A 21594-nucleotide genomic window follows, 5' to 3' on the forward strand; every position below is an offset into this window, starting at 1 on the left:
TGCCCTTTCTCACCCCTCTCCACTTTCCCTATCCACTCCATCTTTCCCCTTTCCCCTCCCTTCTCGACTTTCTTTCTCCACTCCCTCTCTCCCCTCACCTCTCTAATTTTCCTCTCCACTCCCCCCTCTGAAACTCGGGCTCGACATGCCGAAACGCTGCTTCGCATCGCCTCATGGTCCCCTTAAGCGGGAGATGGTGTGAGCTTTTTGCATTCAATATGGAATCACACCAACCTGCCCAGTTAAACGTTCTGTAATGCCCTGCAACAAACAGGGGAACTGTGTAGTTAAAGTCGCCACGACACCCAATTTCCGGTCATAATCCGCGTCATGTGGTTTAATCACTGCGTTCACAAACAAGCTTTAGTTCGTTATATAGTTTAGTTCTATTACTGAAATTTCATTACTGGCAAGTCTGTTACAGACAAACCAGAACTCTCGATATAGTGACAATCAAACAGGGCGTTGAATTGCATCTCACAGAAAGCGTACCAAAAAAAAATCATTCTTCAATTGTAGCATTCAAGGAAATAAATGAAAGGGGTACTGAACCAATTTTCTAAGCTGAGTTTACTCTGCCGTACTCATCTCCTGTATACAGAAGCGGCTCGGCGCAAATGTGAAGCTCAGTAAATGCTGGTATTTTATTTCGACATTAAAGTCGATTTTGGCATGGCGCACCTACTGACATCGACACTAGCGTGACGTCAGGCTACACTGTCAATGCTGTTGACTTCACGCACCAGTGTGGCTAGTTGTGATGACGTCAGGTGCCAAAACACACAACATGGCCGCTTGCGCGCGTCCCCGCAGACATTCAAAATGGCGGCTTGTGCATCGCCAACGGAGCCACAGAGCGAAGCGTCCGTGGAAACGTCGCGACATCTTTCGCGAACACGAGACGAGAAGCTCATACCGTTGTGGCCTCAAGGTGCAGCGGGAAGCGAAACTAACTTTTAGAAGCCTGTTGTAATTATTTTTCAGGGTGCACTCACGCTTACCAGTAGGTTTTCTAGGCTCATGAGGACTTGTTTTTCCTTTGACGCAAAACAAAGCGAGAACTGAAAATTTTCGTGTTAGTATACCCTTTTAAAATACGAAAAATAAAAATTCACATCTTTAAAAAATTGTTGCTCTAAAGGAACGCTGAAGTGAAACAATGTATCGGTTTAGTTTGATAAATTATCATTGGGAGCTCTAATTTAGTTAATTTCACCATCATATGTTCATTAATAAAAATCAAAAGCAAGGCCAAAGTTGCACTGTTAAATCTCGCGCCGAAATGTCTGTGCGTGACGTGACGGATTTCAAAGTGTATTTTCCCGTACTTTGGCGAGCTCGGCCCAACGAAATTTTCTGAAATTTGGTATGTTGGGTCTATGGCCCCCTCAGAGTACAATGTACTTCATATTTACCGAGTAGGAAGCACGTAAGCCCTAGTAGACGCCGTCAAAATCTATGACGTCACGGCGATTGGTGCGGCAGTTCCAAGGCGTCGTCACCAACCGCGTCTTCTTTCCACGCGTTTTCTTGCTCACCAAGCGTCTTCTCGGGATAAGAATGGTGTTCTCGGCCTTGTGAAATTGTAACTTACTAACACGCGAAAAATCGTTTTTCTCTTTAGTGTCCCTTTAAAGGGGCCGAACAACCAATTTTCATGGTACCTATTTTCTTCAGCGCAGCGGAAAGCTCACCGGTCAGAGTGCCTAATCACGGAATGGTATAACGTTTAAAACGCCGCGAAACATTTGTAATCAGAATTTTTCCATCTGCGGCGAATATGAAGTCATACACACGAGACAACATATGCTGCAAACAGTGAGCGCGAGAGCGGTTCGTGTTCAGGCGCGGTGAGTTACTGCGCATGCGCCGCGGCTCGACATGGTCCACTGGCAGACGCGAAGGCAGCGCCGCTTCTCACCATGCATATCATTTTACCTCGTAAGCAGCAAATAATTGAGTGGCGCTGGATAATATTACACATACTCTAACTTTGAGGACTAATTATGGCACTCATGATAGCATCAGACTACGTACAGCAAAGTGATAGTCGTCATAATGTAGCTTCAAGGCTATTCCGCTAGGCTGCGCGACATACCGGTTTTTGTTACTTTTATGCGTGATTTAAAAATATAAATCCCACTCGCAATGCGAAATTGATGCTGGAATCGGTCACTATATTATACGGTCTTTTCATTTATACCAGGATCTGATCCCACGTTCTGGCCAGTTGTCGGTCCCTTTAAAGGGTGGCGACAAACCTTAAGTGAACTATTCGAAGAGGGTTCGATCCGATTTCGAGAAGTCCTATTCCTGCACTTTTTTACGTGCCACCAGTGCAACGCAAAACTCGATCATCATCATTCACGTGAGCGCTTCGTATGCTCTTACGCTGTCGCAGTTTTACCTGAACGGCACTGCTCTGGTCAGCGATACGGTCTCCGGCAGTATGCTGAAGGACTGTGCGCGCCTCGTACCCGGCACAGACACCGTGGGCGACACCACCAAACTGATGCGCAGCTTCGTAGTCTACGAAGTGCACCACACCTCTACGGATCAGATGACGCTTACGGATGTGGTTTGTATTCGACTGGACGCGTATTCTTCTTATTATGTTACTTTTGTATTATTATTATTATTATTATTATTATTATTATTATTATTATTATTATTATTATTAATATTGTGATAGCAATTACATGGACACTCTCGGCGGGTTTTTGCCGTCGCCGTCATGTTTCGTGTAAAGTCCAAATCGATAACATCGCCCTACACATCGTATGTTCTACGCGGAAGCTCAAGGGACGAACGCGGGCTGAAGCAGAGATGAAACGAGCCGGCCATCTCCGTCGCACGAACCTAGCAGGCGATAACGTCAACCCGCGTGCGACGCCTGCCGTCGATGGCTCCTCAAGCAGACAGGAAACGCCCATGCTCCTTCGTCGGGCGAAGGAGCATGAAATGGCACAGATTGAGGGGGAGGGGGGATCTGCGTCTCTAGAACAGCAACTGCGACCTGCGATCAAAAGGGCGTGGTCGCGAGCGCTAATCTCGGCAAGCATCAGTAGACAGCCCCTATACCATTGTACGTGCCGTGTTCTGACCACTTACTTCGCGTTGAGACGACAGAAAGCACGAAAACCGCTTCGCTCCCTGGAGTGGTCGTGCCCCTTTACACCAGCATTTTGTAGGTACAATGCGCGAGATCAGGTCCCGAAAAGCTGCTAGCCTTCGCGCACTTAACCTAGGTGTACTCCCCGTAAGCACACATAACTTGCCCGTTTGACAAGGGTGTTATTTCGTATAACATTCCACTTTATTACTATCGCATTCACTACTTCACCCTTATTTTGCGCCGAAATTGTCATTGTTATTATATAATCAATCAATCAATCAATCAATCAATCAATCAATCAATCAATCAATCAATCAATCAATCAATCAATCAATCAATCAATCAATCAATCATTTATTTAACGTGCCCAGGAACAACCGTGAGGTCTTTGTGCAGGCGCACGCAAAAAAAATCAATAAAAATAAACAATACAATACAGACAGTCTTCAGAAATAAAAAGATCAAAAACACGTAGACAAAGAGAAATGAACACAAAAGGGGAGGAGTAAAATAAGACAATATGAGAAATATTGAAGGGGAATAAAAAATTAGATTGCACATATACAACTATGCGGAAAGACGGAGAAGGGAAGACTTTGTACATTGTGCCATACTATGTCAAAACAGTGCAAAGCTCGGATAAAAACAATGATTGTGGACTATGAAAAACGTCAAGATCAAGAAAATTAATATTATAAAGACTTTGTATTCTGTGAATGGTAGAGTGTTGGAAGAAGCAGGCGGGTACATGAAACGGTCTGTTCTCTCTGGTTAACTTACGCGGAATTCGAAAATTAACACAATTGAGAAGTACAGGGCAGGATATGGTACCGTGGACTAGCTTGTAGAGAAATAAGAGATCAGAACGATTTCGTCGGCAGTGAAGTGATGGCAGTGATAATGATTCAGCAGTACTTGAACGAGATCCAGAGTCATTTTTAGCAAAGCGATGGTTATATATGCTGAGGAATTTTTTCTGGACTCGTTCAATGGTGTTACCGCTGGATTGAGCAATGCCATTCCATATCACGGACGCATACTCAAGTTGCGGAAGACATATTGCCGTGTACAATTTGTGTAGGGCCATGGGAGACCTGAATTCTCGAGATATTCTACAAACACATCCGAGAGAACGAAGGCCCCGCATAGCAGCACGCTTAACGTGAGAAGAAAAGTTTAACGCGCTGTCAACAACAACACCAAGATCACTGATTTCATAAACCTTGCATAACGGCACAGAATTGACAAAGTATTGAAATGACACGCTAGATGTTTTGCGAGTGATAGACATGAATTTTGTCTTTGAGGTATTTAGAGAAAGGTTATTGCCGTTGCACCATTCGGAAAAAGAACACAAATCTGACTGCAGCAAGCGACAGTCGTTAACTGAATGAATTTCCTTAAATATCTTGATGTCATCGGCATACAAGAGGAAAGAAGAATTACGAATGGCATTAGAAACATCATTAACGTAAATTAAAAATAGGAGTCGGCCTAATACCGACCCTTGAGGGACCCCACTAGTCACTTTATACAAAGAAGAGGTTTGGCCATTTACGGCAACATAACAAGATCTATTGAGCAGATAGCTGTGCAAGAGATTCACAATCGACAAGTGAACGTCAAAGTTCGCAAGTTTAACCATAATCAGTGTGTGGCTGACTACGTCAAAAGCCTTGCTCAGGTCACAGTAGATTACGTCAACCTGTCCTCTCTGAGAAATAGGTGTGGAGATCTGCGTCATGAAACTAGCAAGATTTGTGGTAGTTGAGCGGCCAGCAAGAAAAACATAATGATTTGGATCAATGAGTTTTTCACACTAAAAGACAATATTTTGTGAAGAGCCAGTTCGAAGATCTCTGATGTGGCACATAGTAGAGAAATCGGGCGATAATTAGAAACATCTGTCTTAGAGCCCGACTTAAATACTGGGAAAACACGAGCAGTTTTCCACATGCTAGGAAATGTGGAAGTGTCCAGGCAGTTATTAAATATCGTAGTAAGTACTGGGACAAATATAGTACCATATGCTTTTAGTATGGCGGAGGGGATGCCATCTGGGCCACATGATAAGGATGGTTTTAAGCGCTTAATGCATTCGCTGATAAGATTTTCATCCAGCGACAAAGCACTGGATGAGCTAACTGCCTTGGGCTGTTGTCTGATATCAGTGCTGGAGTCTGAGGCCTTATAAACGGATGAGAAATGTGTGGCAAAACAGTCAGCGACGGCATGCACTTCTACCCCATTTGAGTCTAGTAGTCTGAAGGACTCTCCGCTTTTGCTAGACCGTTTACGTACATACTTCCAAAACTCAGCCGGCCTGTCAGAGGCGCTTTTTTCTAAGAATTCAATGTACGAACTATGATCCCGTTTATATAGGCGTTTAGAGAGTTCGAAAAAAGCTGAACTCTTCCATCCACTCGCTGGATGGAGAACATTTAGATTTCCTGTGTGCGTGATCTTTATGCTTCAGTGCACTGATAAGTTCAGATGAGAACCAGTGGGGATATTTACGTTGTTTAGGTGTATACTGGGGAATAAAATTAAGCATGCTGCTCAGTACAAGCTCCGTAAACCGATCAACCTGGTCATCAACATTAGGTTTGTCAGTAACCTGTGACCACTCAACGGTGGACAAGTGATGATAGAGGCCCGTGTAATCACCTCGCTTGAACGCAAATCTTGGAGATTTGTTTACGTAACTGCTGTAGCTCGTTGTTTCGGCTGATGCAGATAATCTTACGTTAAGTGGTGGGTGGAATTTGTCCGGACGTACAAGAGAGATGTTGGAGCGGGAAACTTCAAGGGGTTGATCGTTTGACACACACAGGTCTAAGACGTTGCCACTGGAATTGACGACTGAATTATGTTGCACTAGGGAATTAAACGCCAGAAAGTCCAAGAGCAGGCTGCACTTTTTCTCTGTGAAATGATTGTAATGAGAAAAGGTAAGCGTGCTCCAGTCAATTCCAGGTGCATTGAAATCCCCAAGAACAATAATTCTGTGCCCACTATGAGAAGATATCACAAGTTCAATAGAAGACATGACATCGTGAAACGAGGCAGGGGAAATGCTGGGCGGTAAATAGAAGCATCCAATCAACAATTTTTCACGGCGCTCAAGGTTGATTTCTAGCCAGATCGATTCTTCGATAGTTTCTAGGTCTTTCCGTCTAACGGATTTCAGTGAATTGTCAATGACAATCAGCACGCCACCGCCTTTCTGTTTGGTTTCACTGAAATCTCGGTCACGGCGGAAGGTGGCGTAGGTCGGGGGAAAAAAGTCCGATGAGGGAATTTCAGTGCCGAGCCAGGTTTCAGAAATAGCGATAATAGGAAAAGAAGACGAAAGAACATTAGAAAAAAACTCGAGTGTCTTGGTACGCAGACCCCGAGCATTTTGGTAGAATATGTCTACGTTACACAGCACTTTCGATTCCAGGCACTAGCTCAGAGGGATGAAGCATGTCATTGCGCAGCTCCCCACGAAATGGCTTGAAGAGGCATCCGAGGGGCCACATCGAAGGGTCATTCAGGCGTTGTAGCGTGTCCTCGTCAACTTCGATATAGAATGAAGAATATGACTGGAATCTTGTTTGAAGTCGCCGGCAGGAAATGGGAGACATATCGAATGAAGCAATATGTTTTTTGATGTCAGCAGCAGTGGTGTCCGGGCTCAGCTTCGTAACAAAAATGGCCTTTGGCCGTTGTGGCCGTTGTGGCCGCTGAGCTACAGATATAGTGGATGTCTTCAATGCTCCAAACGAGGCGGGTTTCTTCTTTCTTACACCCTCAGTTACCGCTGCAGAAGAGGCTGTCGCAGGCATCACACTGACACGCTCGGACGTGTCTACATCACCTGGCGGCGAATTCGAAGATCAAATAATTTTGGACAGAGGTTGTTCAGAGTACGCAGGTTGCTTGGAGGTCACAGATCGGCCAACGGTCACCCGCTCTGGAGGGATCACAGGTGCCTTCACCTGCGCGTCAGCTCCTCACGCAGGAAGCGGACCTCTGCACGAAGGGGGGCGACCACACGGGCTTGCTGTTCAACACCGCGGGAATGATCCTTACGGAGGCGCTCGTTCTCTTCGCGTAGTTGGGACACCTCGTCGCTGAGGAACGAGATTCCCTCCAACGCGTCGAGGAGGAGGCGGCGCAGCCCGGCGAGGTCACCACCAACACCCTCACCACCCGGAGGGGCACACGTGGAGAGGGAACCGGTTTGAGAGCTGCAGTGCTCATCGCTGCACGCCGCCGAGTTGTCTTCGTTAGGCTTAACAGGAGAACTGCTCAGATCACATAAATTGCAGCAAAATGAGCGCGATCCAGACTTCAGAAGTTGCAGCTCTTCATCAGGCCAGGTTATACACTTCGCATGAACACGTTTAGAACAACTTTCACAGCGGAAAAACTGCTGCTTATCGAAAAACGGGCAGGAGCATAGCAAGCATGCATCCCGACTGGGAGCCATGGTGCGCGCCTGGAGTTTCTATGTGATTGATATCTCAATGTTAATAATAATAATAATAATAATAATAATAATAATAATAATAATAATAATAATAATAATAATAATAATAATAATAATAATAATAATAATAATAATAATAATAATTATTATTATTATTATTATTATTAACATTGGGATATCAATCACATAGAAACTCCAGGCGCATTTGTGCCGTCGGCGTCGACGTCTGCGTGCCGTGAGGTTCTATATAAAATCCAAACGTGATAACATAGCTTCGCGCGTCGTGTGTTCTTTGTGCGAGTGAAAGCGTTTGAGCGCAGCAAACGATTGCGGCCCAATAGGAGATGAAACGCACTGGCCATACTCTGTCGCGCGAAAGGACCTGGCTACGCCACTGTGTGGCGCCTTGCTCGTAAGCGTTCTGTATATACAGCAAGCACTTTGCGCCGCGAGCTAAAGGTGTGGCCACTGAATGCCTTCTGAACCAGGAGTGAACGCGTATGATGCCAGCTAGAGCTGTGCACGGGCCGTATTTCCGAGCCCGAGCCCGGCCGGGCCCGCTGACTTTGTCGAAGGCCCACCCGAGCCCGACAGCAAAGGGCTGCGAGCCCGCCCGGCCCGGCCCGGCCCGGCTCGGCTTTTTGAGGGTTCGCTGCGAAAACAAAACGTCGGTTTCCGGTAATTTGGCATTTTATTGAGCATATCAAATATGACCAAATGAAACACGACGAGCAGTCTCTATTACACAGATTACAAATTACAAGTAGACGGCCTCATGCCAGCAACAATGGAGTTCGCTCGCCAAAGCCGTCACGTGTATGGGCTATGCCCACGCAAGCGTCAGCTTGCACGAAGGCGATCTACGTCGGGTCGCTCGTCGCTGTCGCGTGCATTTTCACTCATATGAGATTTGGCCTTAAATCTAACGCGAACATTCGCGTGGCGCCGTCACTAGCTCAGGTGGTGTTACTTCTCTGTTTGTCGGAGTGCAACAGAAGCAGTGCTTTACCTGCTCCCCTTTTGTTTAAAGTAGCGAATGGAAAGGAAAGGCGGTAAAGGGTGGTCGCGGAAAAGGCGCTGTATGCGTGCTGGAAAACAATTCCCGCTCATTCTCTATATTTCGGGCTTGAGTTGGGCATTGCGCCGGGCCCGAGCCAGGCCCTATAAAACTCCTAGTAGCCCCAGTCCGGCCCGGGCCCGAGGAGAAAATACGTCGGCCCGCCCGAGCCCGGCCCGCTCGGGCTTTCGGGCTACCCGGAGCCCGTGCACACCTCTAATGCCAACCATTCAAGCAATGTTAGTGACCGTACATATTATTTGTGAGTATATGTTGTCGTACATACCGTAGTCATTACCCGGCACCTGGAGTAGCAAGTCAAGCGATAAACTGTGGCTAACGTCTCCAGAGGTATCATTACAAAACTGGTATCTATCTTAATCCGACGACGCTGCCTCGGGAACAAAGATGGGGGAAAAGAAATCTGCTGGAATCGGGGTTCATCCGTCGCGACAAATCGGCTTGCAACAACAACCGCGGCTCCCTAGCGGACGTTTACAAGGACATATGTGACTAGTAGTGAACTGGGTGATCTCCGCTCATTTGGTGCCAGTGTGTACTGAGGATGCCACCTGCATAGGCGGTGAAACGTCTATGTAATTTTGTTAATACTGTTGTGTTGTGCTAAGTCGGAGTAAATCTTTTAGAATCATGAACTCACCCGGCTTTTGGAACGTTTTTGCATCCCTCCAAGAGGCCGGCGATTGTTTTAGTACTTTACGTTGCAGTATAAAAGACGGAAGACAGATTATGAGGTTGACTGTGAAACTACGTCAGAGAGTTTTAAAAAGTTACAATTTCGCCGCAATTTCGACGCAGTGAATGCGATAGCAGCAACTTGGAATGTTATACGAAGTAAAGAAGGATAGCAGCCAACGCCTTTAGGATTCCACATCGCGTAACTAACTCTACAAAACGCTGGCGTAAGAGAATACGGCTTCTCCAGCGAGCGGAGGGGTTTCCGCGCTGTCTGTCGCATCAATGCAAAGTAAAAGCACGTACAAAGGTGGGAGCCGTGTGCTGAACACAGTCGAGATAGCGCACTGAGACCGCGCGGCCATTTCAACAAAGTTAGCAGTTGCTGCCCGAGCGACGCAGCCCCCCACCGGCGCCCCTTCATGCTCCTTCGCCCGACGAAGCCGGCCGGTGCGTTTCACCTTTCTTTGATCCCCGCCCGTCAGCAGCCTTCGCAAGCTATCGCTCGCACACAGAGCACACGAAGCGTGCGGCGATGTTATCAATTTCTACTTTATACGGAACATGACGGCGACGGTAAAAATTCGCCTCGAGTGTCCGTAGAATTGCCATCCTTATAATAAAAGTGTGGAATGAGACTGCGTACTGGCTTATATCTACATCAGCTTCGCGAGGAGCTCTCGCGTTTTCGACCGGTGACCGTAACAAGCTCAACTGCTAAGCACTGGGTAATTTCTGACCGCCAGCCCATTACCGACAATGACTGACAGGGGCGAAGCGCTTGCAGCAACAACACGGCGTTGGAGCAGTTAACGAATGGCACAGGATATCACGAAATGTCGAACTCAAAGAGCACGACGAGGCATTGTTCAGACACTTGCAAGATTATAAATAGATTGACGCGCAGGCGAAGTCACAAATACATCTTAAGCTGCGCTCAATATTGTAAAGCAGGATCAAAAGATCAATCCCGAGTTATCTCCTATGAGTGGTGGTGATGTGAATGAAACGGACGGGAGCCAATCACCACTAATAATATTATTAATTGTTGGGTTCGTTGTTACTACCTAAAACATTACGCTTGGCTGAGCAGCGATGTCACAATCCCTGAGAAATTTACCAGGACGTTCAAACTTCTGACCTAATTATAGTATAATAATAATTGTTGGGGTTTAACGTCCAAAAACCACGATATGATTACGAGAGAGGCCACAGTGAAGGGCTCTGAAGATTGTGACAACGCGGGGTTCCAGGGGCGTAGCCAGAAATCTTTTTCGGGGGGGGGGGGGGGGTTCAACCATACTTTATGTATGTTCGTGCGTGCGTTTGTATGTGCGCGCGTATATATACGCAAGCAAAACTGAAATATTTTGGGGGGGGGGGGTGAACCCCCCAAGCCCCCCCTGGCTACGCCCCTGCGGGTTTCTCTAATGTTCACCTCAGCCTAAGCACACGGGAATCGTAGCATTTCGCCTCCATTGGAATGCGGCCGCCGCTCCTGGGATTCGAGCCCTCGGCCTTCGGGTCAGCAGTCAAGCACCGTAACCACAAGAACACCGCGGCGGGTGCACTGCTGTAAGCTTGAGGACGCGGACTCAATTCCCGGTTACGGCGGCCGTATCGTAACACACACACACACACACACACACACACACACACACACACACACACACACACACACACACACACACACACACACACACACACACACACACACACACACACACACACACACACATGCACGGACGCACACACATACACACACGCGCGCACGCACACACACACACACACACACACACACACACACACACACACACACACACACACACACACACACACACACACACACACACACACACACACACACACACACACACAAGCACACGCACGCGCACACACACACATACGAAAAAAAAAGAACCGTGTGCTTAGATCTAGGCGCACGTTAAAGAACCCGAAATGACCAACGTTAACCAGGAGTCCCCGGCTACGGCGTGCCTCATGATCATGTTGTGATTTTGGAACGTAAAGCCCAATCATTTATTTAAATGAAAACATAGCATGCGATGTTTATGCGAGTGTATGCGCTATTCAAAGCACGCTAGCGGCTGATCATCTGGGGATTTCCACGCGATTTCCCGGGTAGAAAGATTTGATTGATGTATATATCGTGTATGTGCGTATTGTATATACGCAGTTTAAACGAGCGTTTATCTTGTCTTCGTTATACTACTGCTTAAACCTAGCGTATAACATTCTTCTTTCCTGAAATATGCTGGAAAGAAGAATGTTCACCGTTGACTGAATTCGTGTATGGCGGGGCGGGAACCTTTGTCAGGCACGTAAGCCTTTAGTCCTCGCCTCCCTCTTGACTTATGAAGAAAATAAAGAAATTGAATTTAATGGAATTGAATTGATTTCCGATACTCTATACATCACGCAGTTGCCCTATGCACGAATGTATTGATAACGCTTCTTAGTGGGATGAGTTGTCGTGTTGGCTCGCGTGTAATAAACCTGCCCGTTTTTTTTGTTTTTTTTTCTATCGCAGGACCACAGCTACCTGCTTCCTGCTCAGTATGTCGTGGGCGCCGGCGGCATCGTACGGTTCACCGGAAAGTGCATCATGCGGGAAAATCCCACGGGACAGTAAGCAGTGCTTTTAGCCTATCAGTAGATTCAACAATTGATCGAGCAAGGATAATAGGCTTTGCTTATTGCGATAACAATTATGTGGGCACTATCGACGGGCTTTTGCCGTCAGCGTCGCCGTTGCCGTCATGTTCCGTATACAGCCCAAATCGATAACGTCGCCCCGAGCATCATCAGTTCTAAGCGCGAGTAAGGATCGATACATCGACTGCGAAAGGATTATGCAGACGTTCACTTTCGAGTCGTCTCGGGCGAATGCATAAGGGACCCTGTGAGTTTTTTTTTTTTTTGAGGCTGGGGAGGGGATTTCATCGGATATGCCTCAGCGGTTATCTCGACCAGTCTTTAAGGGGCCCTTCAACACTTTTTCCGGCATGGTCAAAAACGCTGCCGATCGGTAGTCGAGGCTTCTGAGAACACGCGAGCCAAACGTTAGACAATTTTAGTTTAGCGTGAGCGGGATAGCGGGAGTTAAGGGAATAGCGTTACCTTGCCGCAAACGTTCGTTGCGGACAGCGCGTTTTAGTATAGCGGGATAGCGTTTACGTGCGCAAGCTGTGACTGCAGCGCCACCTAACGGAAGACGAATGCGCTAAAAAAGTGAAAAGAAAAAAATCACCATCTCCAGCTAAAGGGGACCATGAGGCGATGCGAAGCAGCGTTTCGGCATGTCGAGCCCGCGTTTTAGAGGGAGAGTGGAGAGAGAAAGTGGATAGGGGAGGGGAGAGGGGAAGTAGAGAGAGGAAAGGGGATTGGATAGGGGATGTGGAGAGGGGATAGGGGGAGAAGAGGTGTGGGGAGAGAGTCTGCGCATGCGCAGTAAGGGTGGTCACGCCGCACACCACCACTACCACCGGATTGAACTCCGCCATAAGATGCTTCGCATCTAAAAAAAACTGGAAATGCTCAGCTGTCTCCCCGCATGCAGCAATATTACTGCTTTTTTAAATAATAATAAAAGCAAATAAATATGAACCACGTACCATAAGCGAAAATTTATATGTTACAGATTTGTTTACACCGATCTTCTTGTTAGGCCTAGCAGCGTTGCAAATGGGAAGCGATCTCAAAAACTCCACTAAGTTATCCGTAATAATTGGTCGTCGAAGCTGCCAGAAGGCAAGCGAAGCCATTTTACACCGTCGTTTGCTACGAAAGAAGTCAATCCGTTCACATCACGCTAAATTTAGTTCGAAGCGGGCGTCCGAGACCGCCGCCATGTTTTGCACACACTACGTAAACCATGCAAACACGGTAACGCTAAATCTGAGAAATAGCGTACGTGCGGTAAACACTACGGGTCGTTTAGCGTACTGCGCATGCGCATTTCGACCTCGCTATTCCGCTGAGCCCGCTAAACTATTACCGTCTATTATAGCGCGACACTTGGCCTGGAATTTACAATTAATTTTCATTGTCAGCTGGAAATTGTTCCCTCTTCTTTCTACAAATGATGTCATATATCCAAATGACCGAGCCATACACCCAAATTCACGGCCATTGGCTGATTAGAGAATCATGAGCTGCATAGTTACCGAGGGCACTGAGAGAGGCCGCCACGTGCCCACGCTCGCGCTCACACTGAAAGTAGGCCGCGCATTAGAAGAAAAAAAAGAAAAAAAGTTACACCATTTCCTGCTAAAGGGGACCATGAGGCGATGCGAAGCCGGAGCACTTGCACGATCGCGTTCCGTTGGCGTTCGTTGGGCATGCTACCGACCTCGGGCATGCTACCGACCTCGCGTCGTGCAACGCGAAGACGAACACTACGCGCGTCGAGTCTTCCCTCTAGCCTGGCCATCAATTCTGACAGGGTGAGCGGGGAACGCGGTCGACAGGCGCGCGAGAGGGGGGCAGCGTAAGAGAGGAGTGAGAGGGGGAGGGGACGCGCATGCGCTGGCGCTCATCGCGGCGCCTCGCAGGAGAGAATTTCGGCATGTCGAGCCCGCATTTCAGAGGAGTCAACCGAAGCAAGCGCTGGACTCAACGCGCGCAGCGCTCTATCACTTGAAGGAGAGGAGACTAGAGGAGGAGAGTAGCGCATGCGCCGCGAGAGCAGAAGCGAGAACGCAGGAGAAGCGCAAACAGGTGCTGGCAGAGAAGTGGAGAGAGTAACGCGCAGCTGTTGGAGAGCGGGAAGGAGGAGAGTTACGCATGCGTAGTGTGAGTGCGGTCTACCAGGCCAACGCCGCGGGACATACCCCGAGCAAGAGATGCTTCGCATCTAAAAACTGCTGAAGATCATGGCGTGCGCGTGACGTAGCTTGTTTCCCCCTTGTCATCCCTCCTTGCTTAGCTTCCAGCGCGCTCGTCGGGGCGAGGGAAGAGAGAATGCAATTACAGCGTGCGACAAATCTCTGTACCTTGACAGATTGACGACCTGGCGAATTTTAAAAGAAATTGCGGTGGTCGATTCGTGAGGCAATAAACTCCTTTAATGAAGCTATTCAATGTAAAAGTGTCGCAGGGCCCCCTTAAAGGACCCCTAAACCACCCGGATGTCGAAATTTAGTTGAGGTGTTGCAGCTGTGCACGAGCCTTCAACAAACACTTAACTGCGAGAATTTTTCGGAGCGGTGCCGCAATAGCTGAGTTACACGCGTTTGGTGATACGAAAGCGGCCCTCGCTCGTTTCGCTCTTTCCTTCTGGCCGAGTGTTTCTCAGCGTGCGAGGAGGTTGAGAGGCGAGCGTGTGTACCTGCGAGCAGATAAAACAGGTTCTTCTTGTCGATGACATGACCAGACGCGAATTGTGACCACACGGCCAACGCTGGGGAATCTGAAAGGCCAGGAGAGAAGAAAGTATTGTTTCTTGGAATTTTTGGCTCGCCCGCGGCTCGTAGCGCTGCCGCGCTTGACATTGCTGATCGTGAAGGCATTTTGAACTCTATGCCCGTGTTCACTTGAAATGTTAAAAAAAATGGAGGTGGTCTTGGGGCCCTTAAACCGCACGAGGCTTGAGCCAGCGTCGCTGTTAATTTACCTTTTGTTCATTTGCTTGATTGCTTGCTTGATTGCTTGCTTGTTTGTGTTGCTGCTTTCTTGGAGTTCACGTGCGGCCGCCATGCTTGTTTCTCGCGATTTCGTCGCTGACGCAGGATCCGCGTGTCGTACGACGGCACGGTAGCTGCCCAGTTGAAAACGTTGCAGAATAACAAGGAGATGACGGTCGTGGTGAGCATACACGCAAACCAGATGGCCATATCGCTTCTCGGAGCCCCGAATCCTGGCAAGCCCGTGACGGTTGCCCTGACTAGGAACACCACGGACGAAACCATCAAGCCGATCTTAGTCAGCCGAAACCTGCAAACGCACACCGTGGAAATTGTGAGTGCACGCACGCTTCGTCCGTCTTTCGGCAGTTGTGCTGTTATTATACTAGGGGACAGCTCACGTTGGCAGAGGAGCGAAGGCTACGGAGGCGAGGCTTGTGGACATTCGTGTTACTCCGCAAGTTGTACCTTGAGTTGTACGGCAGCTTGCAGCTGATTTCAATTCCAGTTTCGGTTTTGCTTGCTCGCAGCGTTAACGCGTTTAGAAAAGCGTACACATGAAAAATGCGAATGGGAGAGTAACATTTCGATTGTTCGGCGTACATTTCAGAGTCATGTTGCGAGTATATTTTCCTTGGAGACCTAAACGGCGTGTTTGCGGCCGCACACTGATTCAGACTCACACACGTCACCGACTCCATGTTTACTTTAGAAAACAGGCGTGCAGAAAACGCGGTACCGTCAAAGAAATGTAAAGAAAAGGAAGAGTGAACACTGCATTAAGGCGAAAGCCTTAGATGCCTCATGAAACACGAAATTTGACCGACGGCGTCGGTGTCCCGCGGCGTCGGGGACGAGTGATACAAAAAATCATCACGTGATGACGTCATCGCATGACATTGTAGCTTGGGCAAGGGTTGTCCGATCACGGAGGCAATGCAAAACCAGGTTAGGTGCCTCTAATCTTGGAGGCAGTGCAAAAACCACGTTAGGGGCAGAAAGCTTTCGTAGGGTGGCGTGGCAGCATCGATACATTGGCTGAGAAGAATGCAAAAGTCTTAGGTGAATGCATAAGGGACCCGGTGAGTTTTGTTACCTACGACTTCCCGCAACTGTTTCAGTCTCATAATGAATAAAACAGCATTTAATTTCAGCAAGGCGAATGAAAAAAAAATTATTGATAAACTTAGGTACTATTTCTTGGCGCGCTAGCAGACATGCGCGTTTCGGTTATGTAGCTTCTACAGTACTGCCAAGAAAAGTTGTCCCCGAGTATAGCGGCGCGAGCATCAGGTGACAGTCTTGTTTCTCTTCCAAACACTTCCGGTCGAGCAATTACTTCCGGTTTGTAAGAATATTCATAAAATGTCTTCTAAAGAAACTCAGCCAGTACCACGCTGTGAAAATCGGCGGAGAGCGAAGCTGTAAGCGCGCGAATGTACTTGAGGGTGGACTAAGACAGCTTAGTCTCATTTCAATCATGATCATTTAACATCATCATAATCATCATGGTTTCTAGCATCGCCATTGTTTAGTTTTATTTAGTTATTTATTCGCTCCCTTCCACGCTACCTGCCAGATCCATGGTTGGTTTAAGAATGTTTTCACTTCCCGAATCGACTTGGCATACCAGAGACGCCGTAGTGTATAGCTCCGGATCGTTTCGACCACCTGGGATTCCTTTAACGTGCACGAGACCGCACAGTACACAGGTCTCTTAACATCCTGCCACAGGGGTTCGTCGATATCTCTGACCACCAGGAGTGACAGGCGGGAGCCACAACGACGAGCTGTTTCATTAACGCTGAATAAAAAAAAAAATGGCGAAGCTTGCACTGAGCTACGCAATGCTTGAAACAGCGAAACCGGACGAAACCTGAAGACTAATCTGATTGTTTCTAGGTTGTTTCTAGGCCTTAGCTAGTGCGTGTCGCGTGATGATATCAACTGGCAGCCATTAGAGCAGTTCCTTTCATGTCTTTAGGCTGCACGCAATGTTCCGACTTGCTCTTGGAAACAGTTGGCTATGTTTATAGTCGTAATGCAGGTTCTTTCTAGGTTGCTTAGGGGTCGTTGCTAGGCTTTAGCTAGGTGATGCTAGGTTGTTTCTACGTTGATTCTCAGCGCTTAGAGGTTCGAGTTAAACCACAGACAGTCACAGACACGACACGGATGTCCAAACTCCAGAGACAGAACCTCGCGCTGAAACCTAGCGTTCGCACCTCTCATAGATCTACGGGCTGCTTATCCTAGTTGTAGCTAGGTTGTCGGTAGAGTGGGCCGGCAGCTTGTCGAGTTCACTCTTCGGCTTCATTTCTTTCCGCATACCCATTTGGTGACGATAGTTTTCTTTTTCATTTTTAGTGGACTAGCGGTGAGTAGTGGGATTTACCCAATTTCTGTGGCGCATATCCGTTTATGAGGGTGATAGTTTTCACGTAGGCCGCACGGCTCATACCCGTAGGCCGTACAAATTACGGCTAGCTTTAAAAGCTTCGCTGTTAAAAGTGCTTCGTGTGGCGTAGAGTGACGCTGTACCGCTTGAGCCATCATGCGGAACAGCGTCGAGTGATGCTGCACCGCACAATGGCTCACACGCAGCAGTGCCACTAAGCAATTATGCGGAGCTGCGTCACTCGACTCTACACGGACCTTTTCTGTTGGGTATAACTGTAATCGAGTACGTCTACTATAACACTTTTAACAGCAAAGCTGTTTAAGCTAGCCGTAATTTGTGCGGCCTATCGGAGAACTATCGTCATCATGAACGGGTATGTGACGCAGAAACTGTGCAAATCCCGCTACTCACCACTTGTCCACTAAAAATGAAGAAAGCAACACTTAGCCCCAGAAATGGCTATCATCACGGGTATGTGCCGCAGAAATTGGGTAAATCCCACCAGTCGCCACTGGTTAACTAAAAGACAGAGAAAAGAAATTAAGAGAAATAATGGGAATAAAGACATAAAAAGATAGAAAGACAGAGAAAGATATAGAAAGAGAGAGAAAGAAGCAGAGAGAGAAATGGAGAAATAAAGAGAAAGAAAGAGAGAGAGAGAAGAAAAGCAGATATAAAGAAAGGGTCGTTCTAAGAGGTGCGAACGATGGGTTCTGGGGACATCCATGTCGTGACTAACCTAGCTAAAGCCTAGCAACAACCTAGAAGCGACCACATTAGACTTCATCATCATCATCATCATCATCATCATCATCATCATCAGCCTGTCTACGCCCACTGCAGGGCAAAGGCCTCTCCCATGTTCCGCCAATCAACCCGGTCCTGTGCTTTCTGCTGCCACGTTATACCTGCAAACTTCTTAATCTCATCTACCCACCTAATTTTAGACTTCGTGGTCGTCCGAATTCGACGGTTAAGCTTTGCGCGACTTAGTGTAAGCTTCGTCCATTTTTTTTAGAGCTTACTTCGGATAATGCGATTCCTTGGATGACGATAAAAGAAGGTATACGCGGGCAGACACGGACACGAAAGAAGAGATCAGAGCAACACCCGATCTCTTCTCTTGCGTCCGTGTATGCACGCCTACCTTCTCTTTTCCTAAATCCGTACCAAACATCTCAACTTCCTCTCTTCCTAAGCTTCGTTTCTTGGATGACGCGGTTCCCGTGAGTGTGGTGTGATTAAAACTCCACCGCACGTCTCTCTCTCGAGTACCTCCTTTTTTTTCTTTTTAGGGGCGAAGCACCTTACGGCCGAGGCTTGTACGTATGGCGCCCGTGCGCACGGCACATCAGCGTGTAAAATCGAAACATCAGGTTGAACAATAGACTAATATCAATCATAATTGTGACTAAACAATGCATACACCTGCAAGCACAACCCTTTATACTAGTAGGCGACTTCAAAGTACACATTATGGGCCTTAGGACCTAGCTTTGTCGTCGACTCTGTGTCCGCTACCGTTGCTATAGTCAAAACATATGTGTATGTGAATGAAAATAAGGTTTACAATAGAAGAACATCAATCATAATTGTGACGAAATAATACAAAACACGTACAAGCACAAACCCTTTCTACTAGTTGGCGACTTCAACGTAGACATTATGGACTTTAGGACCTAGCTTTGTTGTCGACTCCTTATGTCACTTCATGTCACTGAATTTACATTATATGGGGCAACGCTCGGGTAACGTACGGTTGCTCACCCATACGATACCCAGAGCTTCGCCCACTCGTCATGATTCACTTCGTGGAGATGCGTGAATTTCTTCTCGTCTCACTTTGCATGATGCCGGCTCTCCTGTCGTTTGCAGTACACCGGGCTGACCATGGATGTGTGAGATGACAACGCGCGTGGGCCTGGGACGGACACTGCGGCCGCTCCTTCGTCCAGACGCGGTGGGGTGCACACGACTCGACCCCGTGTACATAAGCAGCTTGTACGTACGTTCTATCTCTCGAGCGTTATAGCGCGAGAATAAAACGGTGTTTAATAAACGATTACTATACACGAAAAGGTGTTGTCTTCATTCAATTAAACAACAAAAAAGTCACAGCATCGCCGCAAGGGAGAAGCAATGAATTCCATAGCAAGAAATTGGAATGTTATACGAAGTAAGGCTACCACCTAACGTCTTTAAAATACAGTCTGACGTAACTCTACACAACAATGGAAGAAAAAAGAAAACTAGGAGGGAACGTCACGTGAATATTTCTCATTTTCTTTCTAACTATTTCGGTATCTCTCTATCTATCATTTCTTTCTTTCTTTCTTTCTTTCTTTCTTTCTTTCTTCTTTCTTTCTTCTTTCTTTCTTTCTTTCTTTCTTTCTTTCTTTCTTTCTTTCTTTCTTTCTTTCTTTCTTTCTTTCTTTCTTTCTTTCTTTCTTTCTTTCTTTCTTTCTTTCTGTACTCGTCCTCTCGCCCGTCAGAGTTATTGCATCCCTCGCTGGACCAATCGGCGCACGTGTTCTCGGAGCGAAGCAGAAGAGGACGAAGAGAACGCGTGCCGGCTCATGACGAGGATAGTTTTCTGTCGACGACTAACGGCATTACGAAAGCTTAACAGCTACGCTGTAAAAACGAAGAACATACGCTACTATTCGCGGGCTTGCTAATGCGCCTCTGTTGCGGGCACTGCATGGGCCTAGTCCTGTCCATGAGGCACCGCGCGCTGATGGGGAGGGGCGGCGTCAGAAGAAGTTGGCTTGTCGAGGCTAGCGAAATGACGGTGACGCTCCCTCCTATTGTCTTTCTCCTTCCTCCATGCCGAACTCGACAGCGTCGTGCCGCGCTACTAAACACGACATCAGTGACGTTTCCGCTCGGGTCACCTGACTCTCCCGCATGTGACCGTGGCCGGATGCACCACTACTGCGCTTTTTAGAGTATGGAAAATCGGGTCGGGAATCGATACATACAGCTGTACTGCCAACTGCTTTAAGGCTGACACATGAGACGCCGCGTACACATTTAATCGCGATTACGCATAAGAAAAAAAAAATGGCAGGAAAAAAAAAAACATTGCGCTGAGGCAATTGAGCGGTTGGTCGCACGTCGCTTTGTCGTAGCCGTTATTCGTAGTAGTTCTTGTACGTGGAGTAGGCGCAGTGGAAGGCGTGCATGCCACCCGTCATCAGGCCCACCATCTGAAATTCGAACAAAAAGATCAGTGCGCGACATCGAAGGCGACGCGATTGAACAATTGAGTGATTGACCTACAGTCGGATACAACTATGGTAGTCAGTCCGACGCGGTGGTGTAGAGGTTACGGAGCTCGGCTGCTGACCCGAAGGTCGCGGGTTCGATCCGCGTCGCGGTGCTCGCATTTCGATAGAGGTGAACTGCTAGAGGCATGCCACCCGTCACTGTGTGATGTCAGTGCACGTTAAAGAACGCCAGATGGTCGAAATTTCCGGAACTCTCCACTACGGCGTATCTCATATCATATCGTGGCTTTGGCACGTAAAAAAACCCAGATATTATTAAATACGAAGCATTTCTGATAAAATCGGGCACGAGGTATCTCCAACGGCTAACGATCCTGCCCTAATCTCGCCGCCCCCCCCCAAAAAAAAAAACAGAAAAAGATTCCTCATAAGACACGCATAGAATGAAAACAATCCAGTTACTTGATAGATAGATAGATAGATAGATAGATAGATAGATAGATAGATAGATAGATAGATAGATAGATAGATAGATAGATAGATAGATAGATAGATAGATAGATAGATAGATAGATAGATAGATAGATAGATAGATAGATAGATATTGCATTGAGTGCAGCGGAATAGCTGGTGATGTTTTCGAGAAACTAAGCGAACGGTGGCCAACGTACGTACCGGACTCAAGCCTACGTCATGTGAGTCTCGGACAATCATGAGGCACGTGAATATGTAGAGGACTCCACCTGTGCCTTGGAATATCACGTACTGCTTGTGGAAAAAAAAAGACACGCCTTACAAGAAAAGTCACAGTTTCGCCGCAAGGGCGATGCAGTGAATGCGGTAGCAACAAATTAGAATGTTATAAGGCTAGCAACTAACCCCATTATGAACCGATATGGCGTAACTTTGTAAAATTCTGGCATAAGGGCATACGGCCGCTCCAGAGAGCGATGCGGTTTCCGCGCTGTCTGTCGCT

At 47.4% G+C, this 21594-nt stretch overlaps 2 protein-coding genes across 2 annotated transcripts in view; both read left to right on the plus strand.

Moving 5' to 3' along the window:
- Positions 1-19290, plus strand: part of LOC119375115 (uncharacterized) — a 36922-nt gene extending 17632 nt beyond the window's left edge. Inside the window, exons 5-8 of the mRNA XM_049411166.1 lie at positions 2402-2578; positions 11897-11994; positions 15096-15324; positions 19264-19290. Of these exons, the coding sequence (XP_049267123.1) occupies positions 2402-2578; positions 11897-11994; positions 15096-15324; positions 19264-19290 (531 nt within the window). The remainder of the gene's footprint in view (positions 1-2401; positions 2579-11896; positions 11995-15095; positions 15325-19263) is intronic.
- LOC125760359 (uncharacterized) overlaps positions 1-21594 on the plus strand; it is a 102112-nt gene that overhangs the window by 40529 nt on the left and 39989 nt on the right. The gene's annotated exons all lie outside the window — the stretch shown is intronic.

This window comes from Rhipicephalus sanguineus, chromosome 11 (genome assembly GCF_013339695.2).
Source record: "Rhipicephalus sanguineus isolate Rsan-2018 chromosome 11, BIME_Rsan_1.4, whole genome shotgun sequence".
In the NCBI taxonomy this organism is placed as follows: Eukaryota; Metazoa; Arthropoda; class Arachnida; order Ixodida; family Ixodidae; genus Rhipicephalus; species Rhipicephalus sanguineus.